General features: G+C 35.1%; 1 protein-coding gene across 1 annotated transcript in view; it reads left to right on the forward strand.

Moving 5' to 3' along the window:
- The window catches only part of SLC30A7 (solute carrier family 30 member 7), an 84228-nt gene that overhangs the window by 23904 nt on the left and 40442 nt on the right, over positions 1-19882 (forward strand). The window contains exons 6-8 of the mRNA XM_007093623.3: positions 3934-4077; positions 8871-8921; positions 12849-12984. Coding sequence (XP_007093685.1) covers positions 3934-4077; positions 8871-8921; positions 12849-12984 — 331 coding nt within the window. The remainder of the gene's footprint in view (positions 1-3933; positions 4078-8870; positions 8922-12848; positions 12985-19882) is intronic.

The raw sequence follows: 19882 nt of genomic DNA on the forward strand, positions 1-19882 counted from the left end.
TTTGGCAGGTCATGTTTTCATTTTTGTTCATCTCAAAGTATTTTTCTTTTTTTTTCTTTTTTTTTTAATGTTTATTTTTGAGAGAGAGAAACTGAACATGAGCAGGGGAAGTGCAAAGAGTAAGGGAGACACAGACTCTGAAACAGGCTCCAGGCTCCAAGCTGTCAGCACAGAGCCCGATGTGGGGCTCAAATTCACCAACTGTGAGATCATGACCTGAGCCAAAGTCAGATAGATGCTCAACAGGCTGAGCCACCCAGGAACCCCTCAAAGTATTTTTCAATTTCCTTTTTGATTTCTTCTTTGACTCATTAGCTATTTAAGAGTGTTACTTTTGATTTTCTTTTGTCATTGATATCTAATTTAATTCCATTGTGATCAGATGACACACTTTATATGATTTCAGGGTTTTTTTCAATTTATTAAGTCTTGTTTTATCACCTAGCATTTGGTCTCTGGACAGTGTTCCATGTGCACTTGAGGAGAATATGTATTCTGCTGTTCTTCAGATGTTAGGTGTAATTTGTTTATAGTTGTTTAACTTTCTGGGGTTTTTTTGTTCTTCTGCTTAGTTGTCTATTTATTATTGAAAGTAGGTATTTAAGTTTCCAACTATAATTATTCAATTGTATATTTTTTCAGTTAATTATTTTTTGCTTCATGTATTATGGAGCTATATTGTTCAGTGCAATATGTTTATAATCATTATATCTTCCTGATAGATTGAACATGTTTTTATGTGATGTTGTTTTTGTCTCACAATAACTTTTGGCTTACAGTTTATTTTGTCTGATATTATGATAACCATTCCAGCTCTCCCCTGCTCTCTCTCTCTCTCTCTCTCTCTCTTTTTTTTTTTTTTTTTTTTTACTGCTTGCATGGTGTATTTTTCTTTCTTTTTACTTTCAGCTTGTGTCTGAGTCTAACGTGTATCTCTTATAGACAGAATATAACTAGATCATATTTGTTTTAATCAATTCTATCTCTGCCTTTCAGTTAGGATATTTAAACAATTTGCATGTAATTACTAAGGTAGGATTTACATCTGCCATTTTAATATTTGTTTTCTGTATCTTCAGTCCTTTTTGTTACTCTACTTCTTGGTTTTTTGTTACTTGTTTTCTTGTTACTCTCTTATTTTTTAAATGGATACTTTCTAATGTACTTTTTAATTCTGTTGTTTCTTTTACTGTATAGTTTTGAATATTTTCTTAATTGTTCCCCTGAGGATTACAAGTAGTATCTTAATTTAAAATGATTTAGTTCAGATTAATAGTATTTAGTAATACACAAAACCTTTGCTCCAATACACCTCCACGTTCGCCTGCCTTCCTTGTACTATTATTGTCACACAAATTACGTATTTTTATGTTGTAAGCCCATCAGTACGGTTTTATAATTATTACTTTATGCAGTTGTCTCTTAAAACCTACAGTAGAAATGAGTCACCAATTTAAAAATACATTCATCCTCTTTTATAATTGCCTTTACCAATGCTCTTTATTTCTCTATGTGTATTTGAATTACTGTTTAGTGTTCTTGTGTCTCATTGGCAGGTAGTGTTTTTGTTGATGTGGCAATGTCTTATATGTCCTTTATTTTTAAAGGAGAGAGGTGAATTGAGATATCTTAGTTGAGTCTTTTTCTAACATTCTGATTTTGTCGTCCCACTGGCTTTTGACTTCCATGGTTTTTGTGGAGAAGTCCCCAGTTAATCTTATGCAGGTTTCTTTATACATGGTAAGTTGTTTTTTATCCTGGTCTCCAACTTTCAGTGTCTCTTTGGCATTCATCAATTTGACTATGGTGGTTCTAGATATGGTTCCATTTGAGTTTATTCTTTGGATATTCTTTGGATTTTCCTAAGTTTTTTGAATGTGTGGTTAATAGTTTTCATCAAATTTTTTTTCTGTCTCCTACTTTCTTTTCTTTTTTTGAGATTCTTTTTATGCTTAATTTGGTACACTTGATGTTTCCACACATCAAGGTCTCTAAGGCTGTTTATTTTTCTTCATTTTCTTTTTTTCTGCTCTGTTGGAAAACCAGAGTGGAAAACCTCTGTTGATCGATGTTCAGGTTTGCATTATTGTAGCTCAACTCTGTTGTTGAGCACTTCTAGTAAATATTTTATTTCAGTTTTTGTATTTTTTCACTCCAGAGTTTTTGTTTGGTTCTTTTTTATAATTTCTCGTCATTGATATTTTCTATTTGGTGAGTCATCATTGTTACACTTTCAGTCTTTAGATATGGATTTCTTTATTTCTTTGAACATATTTATAATGGCTGGTTTAAAGTCTTTGTCTATTAAGCCCAAAATATGGGTCCCCTTGAGGAACATATTCTGTTGGTTGCATTTTTTCATGTGTGTATGGCATACTTTCCTCTTTCTTTGCATGTCTTATAATTTTTGTTGTTGTTGAAAACTGGACATTTTGTATTATAATGACGCTGGTATCATTACTTCAACCTCTCCCTTCAAAGTTTGTTGTTGCTGATACTGTTGGTCTCTCTTGTTGCATGACTTTCTTGGACTAATGGCTTTCCTGCAGCGTGTGGCTGTTAAATTTTTAGAGCTGACCTCTGAGTCTAATAGTCACCACATTGAGGATAGAGATTTTTCTAAAGAATTGCAAGTTTGTACAAAATACTGACTGTGCTCTGGAGATGGTGCTTTCATAGAGCTCTGGAAGAAATCTGACCTCTCCATTGTCTACAGTGCTGCTGGCTTTTTTTGGCTGCTTTCAGCTGAGCTAGGGCAGGCGGTGAAATGGGAGTAGCCCCAAGTAAAAACAGTAGAAACTCTCTAGTCCTACTGAGGTTTGGTAGTTTCTTCTTGGATGGGTGCTTTTTAGTTCATTTTGTGGTTTTGGTTAGTTGCTAGAGTTCTGATGTTGATTTTTAGATGTGTCCCTTGTATTCTTATTGTTTTAGAGAGAGAACTAATTTGCCAGTATCCTCTCTCCACCATTTTGGGAGTTGATCTCCCCATTATTTGTGATTTTCCATATAATGCGATGCTGGATTTGGTTTACTGGTATTTAAGATTTTTGTGAATATTAGTGTTATTTTTGAATTGGGTAACATCCAGTGTTCTTATGTGCTTTGCAATAGCTTGTATAAGACATTTCTTTGATGGTTTAGTAGTTTTAGGTCTGCTATGGAGAGAGGATTCTGCATTATTTTGTTTTTTTTCTAAGGATTCTACTTGCTATAATGTAGTTTTACTGATCCTTTTTTTTTTATTATTAAAAAAAATTTTTTTAATGTTTACTTATTTTTGAGAGAGAGAGAGACAGAGCCCGAGCAGGGGAGGGGCAAAGCAAGAGGGAAACACAGAATCTGAAGCAGGCTCCAGGCTCTGAGCTGTCAGCACAGAGCCTGACTCAGGGCTGGAACCCACGAACTGTGAGATCATGACCTGAGCCAAAGTCGGACGTTTAACTGAGCCACTCAGGTGCTCCTACTGATCCTTTGAACAAATACAGCAGCTTCTCTGCCTCAAATGACCATATGCATACATTTTGTCTTATCTTTGTGAGTATATGTAGTGGTACTTTGCAAAGTTTTAGCCAAGATTTTTGTCTGTGCTCTTCACCACTTTATCCCCAGTGCCTAGAACAGTGCCTATAACATAGTGTGTTCCTCTTGTATGAATGAATAACATTATCTGTAATCTCTTTAAATATTTCTGTGTACTCCTCACTTACTTTCATCATCAATAAAGTCTACCACTTGCCTCTGTACTTTTATTTCCTTCCTGTACTCCATGGTAGGAGGAACTCAGTATTGTTTTAACACTGTAACACTTCTTGCAAGTAAATGTTTATTTAATTAAATCTCTTTTTAGAGCTAGTTCTTTTCACTAATATCAGTGTTATTGTAATCATTTATGTAGTATATGTTTATATACCTTTTGTTCTAACTACTTTTTAGGCCATGGACACAGTCATTCCCTTTTTAATGGTGTTCTGGATCAGGCACGTGGCCATGGAGATCATTGCCATAGTCATGATTTGAAACATGGTGCTTCACATAGCCATGATCATGCTCATGGACATGGACACTTTCATTCTCATGGTGAGTACAGCCAGAAGATTTTCAAATGGATAGCCTTCCAAATACACAGAGATTTTGTGTAGATTACTCTTTTCATTGAAATAGTCTCTTGAAAGGGTCTTGTAATCAACTTCCTTTCTAATGAATCGGACTAAATGGTTCACAGGGCTAGTTCATTTTTAGTATATGATGAAACTAACTCAATATAATGCAGTGTATATAGCTTTTTTTTCAGTGAATATATTGTACTATGTGCCACTATTTTAAATGAGTGTCAGTGAATCAGAAACAATTGTTTTTTAGCAAATGAAAATCATTTTTTAAAAATACGATAAAGCCTTTTGTGCTATATGTGGGCTTATAAGGGTTTTCAATTTTTTTTCATTTTCATTGCAGAATTTTTGATTTGCCTCCTTGTTCTCTTAGAAATCTTGTGTGCTAACATATAGCATTGGGTATTAAGTTATAAGGTATTTATCAACTTAATTTTTATTTTTAAATTATATTTTAAATAATTTATCTGTGAAATTTCAGAGTATAGATTAATATAAGCTGCTCTGATAACAAGTTATATGCTTAAGTATTATCTGTACTTGCCACATAGCATCCTCAAACTTTTGATTTGATAATTTAAAAAGTTCTTAGAGATTGAATATTAAGTCCCTAATTTTTCAGTCTCTAAAATTTGCTATATTTTTGTACTATTACACTGGTATGTTTTATTTAGTATTTATTTATTTATTTGTATTTTAATTCCAGTATACTTAACATACAATGTTAAATTATTTTCAGGTGTACAATAAATACAGTGATTTAACAATTCCATATATTACTCAGTGCTCATCAAGATAAATGAACTCTTAATCCCCTTTATCTATTTTACCCATCCTCCACCCCCACCTCCTCTCTGATAACATCAGTTTGTTCTCTAGTTAGAGTTTAGTCTGCTTTTTGGTGTGTGTCTTTTTTTTTTTTTTTTTTATTGGGTTATTTGTTTTGTTTCTTAAATTCCACACATGAGTGAAATCCTATGTTATTTGTCTTTCTCTGACTGACTTACTTTACTTAGCATTATGCTTTCTAGATCCATCCATGTTGCAAATGCCAAGTTTTCAATCCTTTTTATGGCTGAATAATATTCCATTGTATGTATATATACTACATCTTCTTTATGTATTCACCTATCAATGGACACTTGGGCTCCTTCCATAATTTGTTGTAAATAATGCTGCAGTAAACATACAGATACATACATCCTTTCGAATTAGTGGTTTGGTTTTTTTTTTTTTTTTTTTTTTTTGGATAAATACTCGGTAGTGCATTTATTGGATCACATGGTAGTTCTGTTTTTGAATTTTGAGGAACCTCCATTCTGTTTTCCACAGTGGCTTTTTTTTTTTTTTTTTTTTTTTGGATAAATTCTCAGTAGTGCAATTACTGGATCACGTGGTAGTTCTGTTTTTGAATTTTGAGGAATCTCCATTCTGTTTTCCACAGTGGCTGCACCAGTTTGCATTCCCAACAACAATTCACCAAGGTTCCTTTTTCTCCACATCCTTGCCAACACTTGTTGTTTCTTATGTTTTGTTTTGTTTTGTTTTTTTAAATTTTTAAAAATGTTTTTATTTATCTTTGAGAGAGAGAGAGAGAGATAGTGTGCAAGCAGGGGAGGGGCAGAGAGAGAGGGAGACACAGAATCCGAAGCAGGCTCCAGGCTCTGAGCTATCAGCACAGGGCCTGACACGGGGCTCAAACCCACGAGCTGTGAGACCATGACCTGAGCCAAAGTCAGATGCTCAACTGACTGAGCCACCCAGGCACCCCTCTTATGTTCTTGATTTTACACTGGTATGTTTTAAAACCTTGCTTTCCCAAGATTTTGCTTACATGCATCCTGTAATAATTTTGAAACATTGTGTATTCCTCACACAGTAAGATGATTCCTAAAAAATTACTTGTTTAAATAATGGCAAGGAATATGATTTCAGGTATCTTATTGATAATATTTAGAATGAAACTTCTGTATTACTCTGAAATATATTCATTGGACTCTAAATAACTTAGTGATTTGAGACCCACTCTCACTCATGCAAAAACAGGTAAATAGTTATAAATTTTATAACAACCTGTTTCTCCTTGAAGTTTTATTTTCATTCCAGAATTTTATACTAATGGATTATATTTGTGTGATTAATTGACCTCGTATTATAGTTCTTGGCAGTAAAATGTGTATAAATTAAAATTTTTTATGTACTAGAAACATAAGACTTAGCATTTAAGCATTTATTTTGGATGGAGTTACTATGGTTATTACTAAAAGCCAATCAAAATAATTGTATTTTAAAAATTTTGATAATACATAATCATAAAAAGCAATATTTTTCTTGAAATACATATATTAATGAGATGATTTGAGCTCCTTGTTTCTCAATTAGTATATGGATAAATGACATCAGCATAAAACATGTTTGGGTAATAGTTCTGTTCCTATTTTCTAGCTTTATAATGTAAGTACTAAGAAACTTTAAATAGAAGAAATTCTGTTTGTAGCGGTCAGTCTATTCTTTGGACACTTCAGAATTACATTCCAGGGTTGCCTGGGTGGCTCAGTCGGTTAAGTGTCTGACTTCAGCTCAGGTTGTGATCTCATGTTTGTGGATTTGAGCCCCGCATCAGGCTCTGTGCTGATAGCTCAGAGCCTGGAGCCTGCTTCGGATTCTGTGTCTCCCTCTCTCTCTGTCCTCCCCTGCTCACACTGTCTCTATCTCTCAAGAATAAACAAACATTAAAATTTTTTTTTTAAATAATTACATTCCAAAAATTACACAATGATCTATTATCAAAAATTATTTTTGATGATCTATAAATTGGCAGTTTCATTAGCTAATCCCTACATTTTATTAAAAAGTAAAGAATTGGAAATCACGTTGCTTACAAAAGGATTTGCTAGGTAGTATCTAGTTTCTGATATTAACACCAATATTTGCAATTCACCACTTGTTTGTTGCTCTAGAATTTTTTTTGCTTATGCCTTTGGCAATGCACTGTAGTAAGATTCTAAATAGGTGAAAGGTAGCCTTTTTTTTTTTTTTTTTTTTTTTTTTTTTTGCCAAGGGGAGAACGTAAGTGGCAAAGAAGAATTTATAGGACATCATGGCACATGGATATCATAGTAACTAGTAAAAGGAAATGCTAGGCTTCAAACACAAGGAAATCTGACTCCAAAATCTTCTCTTGACTGTTATTTCTGCCTTCATATCCTCAGGATATGAAGCTAATAGGGCCATGATTCCATTTTGCCTGTGAGAGACATTGTAGTCTCACTGGGAAATACTGTGAGCCTCATATTTTTTGGAATGCTTACTGTCAGTAAAGCTAGCTGGTTTTTAACTTGCTTGCTTTAACTACTCATGTCTCAGTGACTCAAGCAGTAAAAGTTTATATCTTGCTCTTGGGTTGATGGGGTAAAAGAGGATGGATACTGTTTCTCATTCAGTCTAGAGATCCAGGTTCCTTTCATTTCTGGGATTCTTGACCTTTGGAATCCTCCCATGGATTCTCTGCATCTACCTGGAGATAAACTACATAGAAGATCATGTGGGACATTCTTTTTTGGAGGCAGGGGACATTCTTACAAGCCTGGAAATGGTTTACCTCTCATATTTCTTTGTTTAATACTCAGTCACATACATCACATAACTCAATGGAACCTGGGAAGTGTAGTTTAGTTGTTTACCAAAGAAGTGGGTGATAAACAACTACCCAGTCTCTACCACAGATAACAAATTTTATGTCCAGAAGTACTGTCAGATTTTACATAGATGGGAGTTAATTGTTTTACATAGCCATTATATTAGTATAGTATTATATACCCTTCCAAATAATTATGTCAAAAATTACTGTCCTTATCTAGACCTACTACCTATAGACAAATCCCTTGCCTTGATTAGGGAGCTGGAGTTTTGGAATAGTCGACACTTTTGACTGTCAGCATGATTTTTTAAGGTGGCTGCATCTTTCTGCCATCATAGCAGTGCCATATCCAGACAGAAATCATTGTGCAGCTTTAGGCTTTTATGCCTTTTCTGAAGCATTGTTACAGTCTCTATCAAAGCTGTAGTAAGGATATGTCAGCTCTTAGGTACTATGGGCCAAGAACCATGACCCCAGACAAGCTTTCTGTTAGACATGATCAGAAGGCTTATCAGTCCTCCTCATGATCTCAATATTGCTGATTGTTTACCTATATTTTCTGCTTTAGTATCTTCAGAGTATCTAAGTATAGAAATTACAGTATTTTTAAATTTTTTTCATCATAAAGTCTTAATGAAAAAGTATTTTTATCTCTTCTCTGTGAAAAGCTTGCCACATCCATTTAGAAGCTGTTTAGAAAACTGTCGTTTGCCACAGTCCAGTTATCCTGGATGCTGTCCTGGCTTCATTACTTCGACTTCTTGTAACTTCAAGCAGTAGATTTGTTTTGTCTGAGTTTTCCAGTTGTAATATTAGTGTAGCAAGCTGTAGTATAAGGTATGTTACGAGTAGTAGAAGACTTTCACAATGTTTTTAATTTACTGTCTTTTACTAGATTGCTTAATATAATAATGACCTAAATACTGTGTATTTTTAAAATGCCCATGTCTATCTCCATTCAGTTACTACATTAAATTAAAAAAAATAATTTTGTAGGTCTGATGTGGCTGTATAGTCATGCATCCTTCATGATATACTTGAATGAAAAGTTCTCTGAATTGCAAAAGTTGAATCAGGAATTGAAGATATATTTTAAAATAATTTAACTTAACTCTCTACAGATGGTCCCTCTTTAAAAGAAACAACAGGACCCAGCAGACAGATTTTACAAGGTATGACAAGCAATTTGTATATTTCTGTTTTATGAAATGGGTTTCATTGTGTTGATCTATCTGGAAATTTCCTTTAAGAAAAGTCTATAATGTAATATTTGTGTCTAAAATATTAGCTTTTCTTCTGATTTTTAAAATATATACTATTAGGTATATTAGCAGATATTCTTTTAACTGTTACTTTTGCCTATTTTCTTAGATTTAATAAGAAGATTAAAATATTTAGTACTGTAGGGGCACCTGGGTGGCTCAGTTGGTTGGGTGACCGACTTCAGCTCAGGTTATGATCTCGCAGTTTGTGACTTTGAGCCCTGTGTCGGGCTCTGTGCTGACAGCTTGGATCCTGGAGCCTGCTTTGGATTCTACCTCTCTCTACTCCTCCCCTGCTCATGCTCTGTGTCTCTCCATCTCTCAATAATAAATAACGTTAAAAAAAATTTTTTTTTAATATTTAGTGGTTAACTATAAATTATACCCATGCCAATGGCTATAGTAACACCATAGTAATATATTTGCCTTCATAGGATGATTAAATATTTTTTCCAAATTCAGTATTCAGTATGTATTTACGTTGTGGAAAAATTTAGAGGAAAAAATGTAATGCATCTAAACCCTTAGAATGTATAACACTAAGAATGAACCCTAATGTAGTTGGACTTTGAATGATAATGACATGTCAGTGTAGTTTCATCAGTTGTAACAAATGTACTTACTACTCTGCTGGGGAATTTTGACAATTTGGAATGTTATGCCCAATACAGGGGTGTATGGGAAATCTGTACCTTCCATTCAGTTTTGCTATGAATGTGAAACTGCTCTAAAAACTTAACTCTGTTATATTAAAATATGCATGTAATGCACAGTGAGACCTTTGTCATATTCATGGGCATCAAATGATGATACCTTACAAAATTTTACAAGGCAGAGAAAATCAATTTTGTCTATGAACTATGATAGTTTGTTTTTGAGATGTGAGCCAATCTTTGGCTCTGAGTTTCCATTTAGACTTCATTGTCAAAGTTTCCAAATTCCCAGCTCCCCACCTTCCTGCTTTTAGTAACTTTTGACTTCAATCTGACTTTCTCAATAGCTCGTGATCCAATCTCTACTGCACCTTTTTTTCTTCACTATTTCTTGATAGAGCTCTTGCTTTTTATTTTTTCACTGCGAATATGCTCCTTCATACTGAGGAGTTTATTTCAGGAGGCTTAAATGTGTCTTCTAGTCACTAGTTTTCCATTTGCAAAATATATAGAATTGGTTTAGAACAGCATTTGCTGAAATAGCTTGTAATCATGCATATGTAATGCATCTATATCCAATGCTATAAATTAGCCTTGATAATATGGGTTTATTTTTAGTTTTGGAAATCATCACAAGTTGAGGGAAGGGAGGTTAGATTTGCCTTCCTAATTATCTTTTATACAAGCTGTTAGGAAAATTACTTTATATTTTCTGAGTATCCATCAATTTCCAATGGCTGCCGCAGCCCAGTAGATAGCTGAAGGATAGAGATAACTGGCATTAAAAGTTTCCGTGTGGCTACTCACACATGAAAACTGACATAACCAAGTTTTTTGGTTATTTGCAGCTTCTTCAGTATGAACTCTGGCTTTCTATATTCTTGGACAGTTAACATTTCAGTATCCTACCAGGTCTTCTAAGGCTTTCAACTTTTATATAAGTTAAACATACTAGTTTAGATTTCTCTCTTTAGTGATTATTCTTCTTGAAACAGTCACTACAAAGAAGGGCTTAGGAAATTCATGACACTTCCTAATAAAGTCAGTTTTGTGGCGCCTGGATGGCTCAGTCAGTTGGGTGTCCCACTTCGGCTCAGGTTATGATCTCACAGCTCGTGAGTTCGAGCCCCGCATTGGGCTCTCGGCTGATAGCACAGAGCCTGGATCCTGCTTCAGATTCTGTGTCTCCCTCTTTCTCCCCCACTCACACTCTGTCTTTCTCTCTGTCTCAAAAATAAGTAAACATTAAAAAAAAAAGCCAGTTTTTAGGTCAGAACATAAGATGTAGTCAGGGACTTTTTAGTGGAAGAGAAATCAAGAGCAAATGATACTTTTTTTTTTCCTTTTAGTATTTAGAGTCATTTTTACATCTGATCCTACTAAGACACTAATTAAAGAATATAAAGGCTTGACATCACATGTCACGTAAGAGTTTTGAAGCTTAGGTACCTTCAATCTACTTTGATGGACACTTTTCTCCATTTTTTTTTTTAACCTAATGTGGGCTCGACACTTATTAAATTCTTTGCTATTTGAAACACCCTAGAGCAACAGATTTTTTTTTCTATGAGTATGCTTTGGCATAATATTTTCATTATGGGAAATAGAACCATTAGCTTTTTGAAGAGTAGTTATAAAGGTCTATATATGAATGAAAAAGTATATATTAAGTATTGAGGGATGAATTATATTTGGTATAATACTTGATGTAAAATTATACAGTAGTAAATGAATTGAAGCATATTTTCCTATAGCACATTAAGATTTGATTGGACTCAGTAATAGTCTGTTTTTAAATTATTAGAAAGTGTTTTCAAGTTTAATAAATCTATGGTATATACCTAAAAAATAAATGATTTGCCTTCAATTGTCCAGTGAATAATAAAGAAGTAGAATGAGTATTTCTAATGTAGACATATGCTTTTTACATATTAAGTATTTCTTTTCAGATAGAGCAAATGCTATTTTAAAATGTTCTATTTTTAGTAACATGGTTTAAGCTTGTTTCAAGAACAGTGTTTTGCTGTACAGTAAATTTTACTTATTAAAGATCTAAATGTTGAATAACTTATTGTTTTGTTAGTCTTTTTAAGAAATAATGTATGTTAAACTTACCTCTTGATACTTTTTAATAGTTTAATAATCAAATGTCAATTATTACATGTTAACATTTAGAAGTGGGTTCTGGTTCTGATCCCACATCTGACCTCCAGCTAAGATTCTGTGCACAATTCCTGTGGAAGAATGAAGAATATACTCTCATACCAGCAAGCAATTCTCTGATACCTTGAGGTCAGAGGTCAGTGGCTTGGGACTGGAAGTTCCAATCCTCTGATCACAGGACAGATTGGCTCTCCTGGCAGCCAGCCCCCATCCACAGGTGGGGTCCAAAAGTATGTTAACATTAACAAGAGACACCTTTGTTGCTGGCACTTGGGAAGTTCCAGGGCTTTTCTAGAAACAGGGATGAAGGCCAAATATGTATTTCTTATTATAAATCACAATGTCACAATATTATATCTAGGTTCTTGAACGGTTAGAATATCAGTATCCTACCAATCTAGTTTTTATTTATTGAAAGTTTAAAAAATATATTTACTTTAAAATATTCAGATCTCTACTTTCTTCCACATCAGGTTTGAGCTTAATGTGTAGTTTTAGGTAACAAAACCCTCAGGATAATTAATAAGTATGTCAGGATTTGTAGAGTTAGGATCCAAAGGAAATTCTTGTCTCAAGTAGTAATAATTTTAATTACCAGCAGAGGGCTCTGTGTGTACATGTATTCCTAGTTGTAAACAATGCTACTTGAACAATTCTTTCAGCCTAATGCAATTTTTTTCTAACAAATTGTTAATTAATATATGGACTCTCTTAACCAGAGATGAATGTGCTTAAAATCAACTTGTTTCTGTTCTTCATTTATGTTGTACCAAAATACTAAGAATCATGAAAAACAAGTATGATTTATGAATCAGCTATTTTAACCCCTGGTGATTTGAAAAAGTGAAGATTATTTCAATTCCCTATTATTCACTACTAAACAATGAATCTACATTCATCCCGATTTTCTAATTGGTATTTAGTTTTTTATATATATATTGAAGAATATAGTTTTAAGAAATATTTGTATTTTTCACTGATCAGAAGATACTGTTTTGATTTTAATTATGCTTTGTTTCAGGTGTATTTTTACACATTCTGGCGGATACACTTGGGAGTATTGGTGTAATTGCCTCTGCCATCATGATGCAAAATTTTGGTCTGATGATAGCAGATCCTATCTGTTCAATCCTGATAGCCATGCTTATAGTTGTAAGGTAAGTGTTATACATTACTTTCAGATATTAAAATGAGAGGTGATTAGTGTGCTACTTAAATTACAGATCTAAAAGACAAATTGTTATTATATTGGTTTCTCTTTGGCTGTTAACAAACTCCGATGTAGATTATTTCTCTTCTCATCTTCCTATTTTTTTCTGTTTGCCATTTATGTCTTGCCTAGGTTTTGACATTTCTTTTGGGTATTTAGCAATTAATCTTTTTGGCTTGTAATTCAACTTAGTAGTAATTTTTTTAAATCCAATATTCTATCTGTAGAGTAGAACATTGAAAATATAAAATGTTTTAGCTATACTTAGAATCTGATTCTATATCTTATGTTATCAGATACAAAAGGATGTTAAAGTCTCTTCACAGCTATTTAATTCATAAAGTCATCTTATCATTGCCGAAGTCTTATAAAAATGCTTATTGAGGTATACATATATCTGTCTCCCTATTAAACTTATAAAATTCTTTAGGAAGGATCTGTCTCTTAGTTGTTTATTGCCTACCATTTTTCTAATGTATATGTAAAAGTGTGTGTGTGTGTGTGTGTGTGTGTGTGAATTCTCAGTAAATATTTGCTAAATTAGATTGTGTAATATCTCAGATTTATCTCACTCTGAAATACATTTTATTATTTGTTTAATTTTTATCAGAATAATGGAATAATATGTGCCTTTATTTCAGTCTTGAATTGTTTAATATATTTAGTAATTATATATACATATACCTTGATTTGACTATTTTTGTTTTATTTATCCGTAATAATTTTACTGCTGGTAAAACTTGGTTTCTAATGATCACTAGAGGACAGACTATGATTTTTATAGCTTGCGGTTGAATAGAATATACCTAATTATGATGGAATTATAATATTGTAAATTAGTCATAAATATTAATTTTGAAGTTCTTGCCTTAAAAAAAAAAGGATATAGGGGCGCCTGGGTGGCTCAGTCGGTTAAGCAGCCGACTTCAGCTCAGGTCATGATCTTGCAGTCTGTGAGTTCAATCCCCGCGTCGGGCTCTGTGCTGACAGCTCAGAGCCTGGAGCCTGTTTCAGATTCTGTGTCTCCCTCTCTCTGACCCTCCCCTGTTCATGCTCTGTCTCTCTCTGTCTCAAAAATAAATAAACGTTAAAAAAAAAAAAATTAAAAAAAAAAAAAGGATATAGATTTTAAATATGCAGCTTATTTTTTTACATTTCTTCAAATTATTTGTACCAGGAAGCAACTCTGTTATGTAAAAGTCTTTTATAAAATTCAGAAGTTTTTTCATCTTTGGAAATCTTAACTATACTTCCTTGAAAGTTCAGCTGATATGTCACATAATTCTATGAAACTTAACTACTGATAGATTTGGTAACTTATATCTGTATCTCTCTATTTGTATGTTCATTTTGTTTTGTATTATAAGTTTTAGTGGCTTTTAATACTTGCTAGAGTAGGATCTTAATAATTGCTTCTTTTTGGCTACATTATTACTATCCTAATTCTCCTATCAATTATTACTTCGAAGAGGTTGGCTTCTCTGTCTCCCTCTATACTCTTCTCCATCCTGTGGCCACAGTGATCTATCTTTCTTTCTTTCTTTCTTTTTTATTCATTTATTTTGAGAGAGAGAGAGAGAGAGAGTAGGAGAGGGGCAGAGAGAGAGAATCCCAAGCACATTCCATACTCAGCATGGAGCCCAACTCTTGGGGCTCAGTCTCATAAAGTGTGAGATAATGACCTGAGCTGAAATGAAGAGTCAGAAGCTTAACCGACTGAGCCACCTAGGTGCTCCCACAATGATCTTTCTTAAATGAAGATTCTGTGCATGGAAATATTATCTTGCTTTAAATTCTTCAGTGGTGCTTTCTTACCCTCAGGATAAATTCCAAACTCCTCAGTGGGGCATCTTGATAGCCTGTTTACTTCTCAGTCTTTCTCTAACCCTTTCTCAATTTATATTCTGCTCTCCAGCCACAGCAAGTTACTTTCAGTTTCCTGAAAATAATGTTATGAGCTGTCTGGATTCTGTGCTTTGACTATATTTCCTTTCTCCAAAATACTCTTATGCTGAGTACCTGTCTCCCTCTCCCCCGCAAGTACATCCATCACAACTGCTCATCCTTCAGATCAGATTTCAGTTTTAAACTGCACTTCCTTCAGGAAGGATTTCGGGATTGTCCACCTCCCAGGCTGAGTTAAATATGCCTACCTGTACCACCTTTGACTGTTCCTTTCACTGCATTGACTCAACAAGTTGAAATAGCCTGTTTATTCTTTCTTAAGCTCTGTGAGGGCAAATTGTTTTGTCATTGTTGTAAAGTCAGTACCAGACTCTGCCAGGTTTTTAAAAGTTTGTCTATTTTGGATTTGAATCAAAATAAATTCATGTTTCTTCAACCTTGGAGAATTACTTTCTCTGTTCCCAAATAGGGAATTCTTACTTAGTTCTATTCCCATTCCGTTAGCCAACAGATATGAATAAACAAATACACACAACTTTTTTTACTGAAATATAACACATTAAAAACAACTGCACAAATCAGGGGCACCTGGGTGGCTCAGTCAGTTAGGCATCTGACTTTGGCTCAGGTCATGCATAATCTCATGGTTCATGGGTTCGAGCCCCCACATTGTGTTCACTCCTGTCAGCCTATCAGTGCAGAGGCCACTTCAGAGCCTCTGTCCCCTTCTCTCTGCTCCACCCCCACTTGTGCTGTCCCACAAAGTAAATATATGCTAAAACCAAAACAAAGCAAAATTGCACAAATCCTTTTCAACAAATATTTATTAAATAGGCCCTCTCATCAGAGTGGTAATAAGATACTGTTTCACAGTATCTTACATTATAGTTGGAGAGAGAGAGAGACAACAAACAAATTAATAAATAAACTACACAAACATCAAGTAGTTATTTGTAGTGTGCAGAGAGTTAAGATAAGATGATAGTGATTGGCTTGCTACTTTAGATTGAGTGATAAAGGAAGTCTTCTGAAGAGGTAGCATTTAAACTGAGATCTGAATGTCACAAGAAAGCCTGTCAGAGGAAGAGCATTCTGTAAGGAACAGCTAGTATAAAAGCCCTGTAGTGAAAACAATGTTAGCCAATGTGACTTGAAGCATAGGGAGTAAGAGGAAAGTGGTTTGAGATAAAGTTGGGAGAGATAGGCCTAGGAAAATGAGCCAGGATAGGAGTTTGGGTTTTATTTTAACTGCAGTGAGAAACCATAGGGAAGTGACATTATTATTTGATTTGTATTTTAAAAAACTACTTTGGCTGATGTGTAGGTAATGGGTTATCAGGGGGCAAGAGTACAAAAAGGCAGGCCAACTAGAAAGCTATTAGTGTCAATAAAATGAGGGACCATGGTGGCTTGGTCTGAGGTACTCATCTAGGAGTTGGAGAGATACAGATAAAATTAGAAAATGCTTTGGGCTTAGAGCTAATAGGATTTGCTTATGGATATGAATGTTTAGGGCATGGTTAAGTGAGGGAGGAATCAAGGATAATTCTTAGAGTTTCTACATTAGCAACCTAGTGAATGAAGGTGTCCTTATGAAAGAGGAAGGACTAAGGGAAGAGTAATGTCTGTTTGGGTTTTTTTGAAGAGCACTGCAGACCAAAAGTTCTGTTTGGCTTGTGACTGATTGAGATCTCTCATTAGACCATTGTAAAGAGATCTCAAATAGGCAATGGATGTACAAATAAGGAATTCTCGGGAGATCTGAGCTAAATACAAAGAATTGAAAACAGTACACATAAAGAGTTAAAGTCATGGAGTGGCGTTTATCTGGCAGGAATCACAATTCCCGCCCCTGCCATTTTTCTGGAAAACATCCTTCTTTTCTGCAGAACCCACTTTAGCTTCAGGGTCCATTTCAATATAGTGTTGCAAGCAGCCACAACCAATCAGCTACAGTTGGCTTTCAATATAAAGTCTATATATATATCATTCTTGTCTAAGTTCTACTGATATGTTTATAAAACTTTTTCTCACTAGTTTAAAATATATAGTTTCAAATTCATATAATTTGATTCTTTCTCATTGTTAAACTTTAACATTTTTGTTTCCTTTGTTCTGATGACACAAGTGATTTGATTGAAAAACTCAAGTACTACTGAAATGTGCAACCTATCTATTGAAATGTTCTCATAATCTCACCTCTTGGAGATAAAGCAGAAAACTTTAACATATCTTAACATCATTCAGTAAATGTTTTAGACAGTAAACACCATAGGCAAATGCCCAACCTTATGGAGCTTATGTTCTAATAGGGGTTCTAGTCAATAAAGCAGATGAACATACAAATAGATAATGTAATATCTTACCGGGGTGAGTTCTATGAACCAGGGGAAGGGGTTGCTATTTTAGAAGGGCTTGGAAAGTCCTGCATAAAGTGACATTTGAACAGAGACCTTACAAGCGAAGGAGAGGGTCAGGGTTCTGATCAGAGGAAGATTATTCTTGGTAGAGGGAACTTCAGGTAAACCAGTACAGTGGGAACCCGCCTGACGTGTGTAAGGAGCAGTGAGAAGGGCAGTGTCGCTAAAGTGCAATGTTCAGGGCAGAGCGGTAGAGTATCTAGAGTTTGGGGAGGAGGTGAGCATGGAAGATACAGCTTTGGGTGTCAGCTGCTTATGAATGGTACTTTAAACCATGAGATCAGATGAGTTTTCCCAGAGAATGAGAACTGGTAAAGAGAAGAGGAGGTCTGAGGACTGAACCCTGGAAGGTGGAGCACAGGAGGTAACTCCAGCTAAAGGAGTGGAAAGTGGAGTGGCCAGGGAGATGGGAGGAGAGATGCAAATGCACGTCGTCTTAGGAGCCCTGTGAAGAAAGTGTTTCAAACAGGAAGGAGGGATCAGCCCTGTTATGTGCTGCTGTGACTGATGATTGGTAACTTAGACAAGACACTCAGAAGGGTAATGAGAAGGAAAGCCTGTTCAGAGGAGCTTCAAGAGAGACTGGGGAGGAAAGAAATGGAGGTAGCCGCTGTAGTCAACTCCCTTTTAAGGCTTTTTGCTGTAAAGGGGAGCAGTGTGATTGCCTGGCAGCACCAAGGGCCCACTCTGAAGTTTGGGGTCCTGAATTTAAAGCAAAAACAACCAGCATAGTGTGTTTTTCTCTAGTCTTGCTCAGCTACTTGGTCAAAAGTGTGGGATAGACAGCCAGATTCATCTGGTTTGGGGTTTTGTCAGATGAGTACTGACAGAGTGAGAAAGAAGCACGGCAGGTATTACAGAGGTGGGAAATGAAGATTTAAAGGTGGTAATAGATGCTGAAAAAGAGACGAAAAAGTGAGATTGTTAGCGGGTTGGAGCTCTGGTAGGAGGGTGAGTGCAGTGAGCAGGGGAGGCTCGGGTTGTGAGAGGCTTGAACTTGGGATGTGCAGATGTAGGGTATGACTGTAGGGGTGGATCCAGGATAAACCCATCATATAGAGGCCAAGTGTGCTGGATGGTTTGCCCACCTGGGTATTTAAACTAAGAGTAATGAAAAAGGTAGAGGTGGAAAGATAATAAGCCCATGACTACACTTTTTAGCGACCAAGGGGACCTATCCAGGATCGTAGCACTGGTAGTCAAGATGGAGAGAAGGTGAATAATCTGATGGCCTGGGTCTTAAAGGAACTATATTTTGGTGGCAGGGCGGGGGGGGGGGGGAAGTAAGAGGAGCAAAGATCTAGAAGTGGAAGTGATAAACAAGGAGGATGTTTACCTCACCATAAACTCCCGTATTACACGGAGTGTGGGAGACAAAACAGCGCTGTAGGGGGAACAGTGCCCTCATAGGATAGCCAGTTTTCACGTAGAACAGGAACATGCTGTGGCTATTGAGAGAAGATGCTGAAGAATTTAGTGAAAATTGTGAATTTAAAAGTATTTTTTTAATAACGGAAACAATTCTATTGACAAGAAATTTGGTATAGAAAAGGATAAGGGAAAAAAAGTACTCATAGTTCCAATAGCTGAGAGAACCATGTTAATATTTTTGTAGGTTTTCTTATGGATTTTTCTTTTATTCTGAGCCCTTTTTTTGAAAACAGTGTTTTTTGTTTGTATTACGTATACAAAATTGTATTGTTAAGAAAATTTGGGGGCGCCTGGGTGGCTTGGTGGGTTAAGCATCCGACTCTTGATATCCACTCAGGTCATGATCCCAGGGTCATGGGGTTGGGCTCTGTGCTGAGCAAAGAGCCTGCTTGGGATTCTCTCTCTCTCCCTGTCTCTCTGCTCCTCCCCTGCTCATGGTGTATCTGTCTTTCTTTCAAAATAAACATTAAAAAATTTTTTTTTAATTTTTTTCCAACAATACATAGTCATTATAAAAAGTTTGGAAAATGATGAAAAATATAAAGATGTAAAGAAAAATCAGTCAGGATCACAACACCTAGAGGTCACATTACCACTGTTAACAGCATTTCTTTACAGTCATTTTTAGATCTTTTTTTTACATTGAGTTTCTACTTTATATGCTGATTGTTAAGCTTGGTCACAGTATTAGAGCATTCAAAGGTTCTAGATGAAAGATGCAATGATTTATTAGGTAGCAAGGCCTTAATTCAATGGTAATAAATAAAACAAGGTACAGGGCAACACGTAGAATGATTCATTATTATGAAGAGTCTATATCTAAGGTGTATATTTCTTTTTACATGTATCAGGGGAAAATTAATTAGAGTACACACACACACACGTGTGTGTGGGGAAGTGGTACAATTTTATTTTTTACTTGGTTTTGGGGGGGTGGTGGTGCAATTTTAAAATTGTGCTTCTTTCCTAATGTCTCTAAGGCAAGCTAATATTTCTGACTTTACCTTAAAACCTAACTTTTTAAAATGCAGGGCAATTAAAAAAAAGTCGCTCCAAACGACAAAATAAAGACATTCCAGTTGTCTATTT

This window comes from Panthera tigris, chromosome C1 (genome assembly GCF_018350195.1).
Source record: "Panthera tigris isolate Pti1 chromosome C1, P.tigris_Pti1_mat1.1, whole genome shotgun sequence".
In the NCBI taxonomy this organism is placed as follows: domain Eukaryota; kingdom Metazoa; phylum Chordata; class Mammalia; order Carnivora; family Felidae; genus Panthera; species Panthera tigris.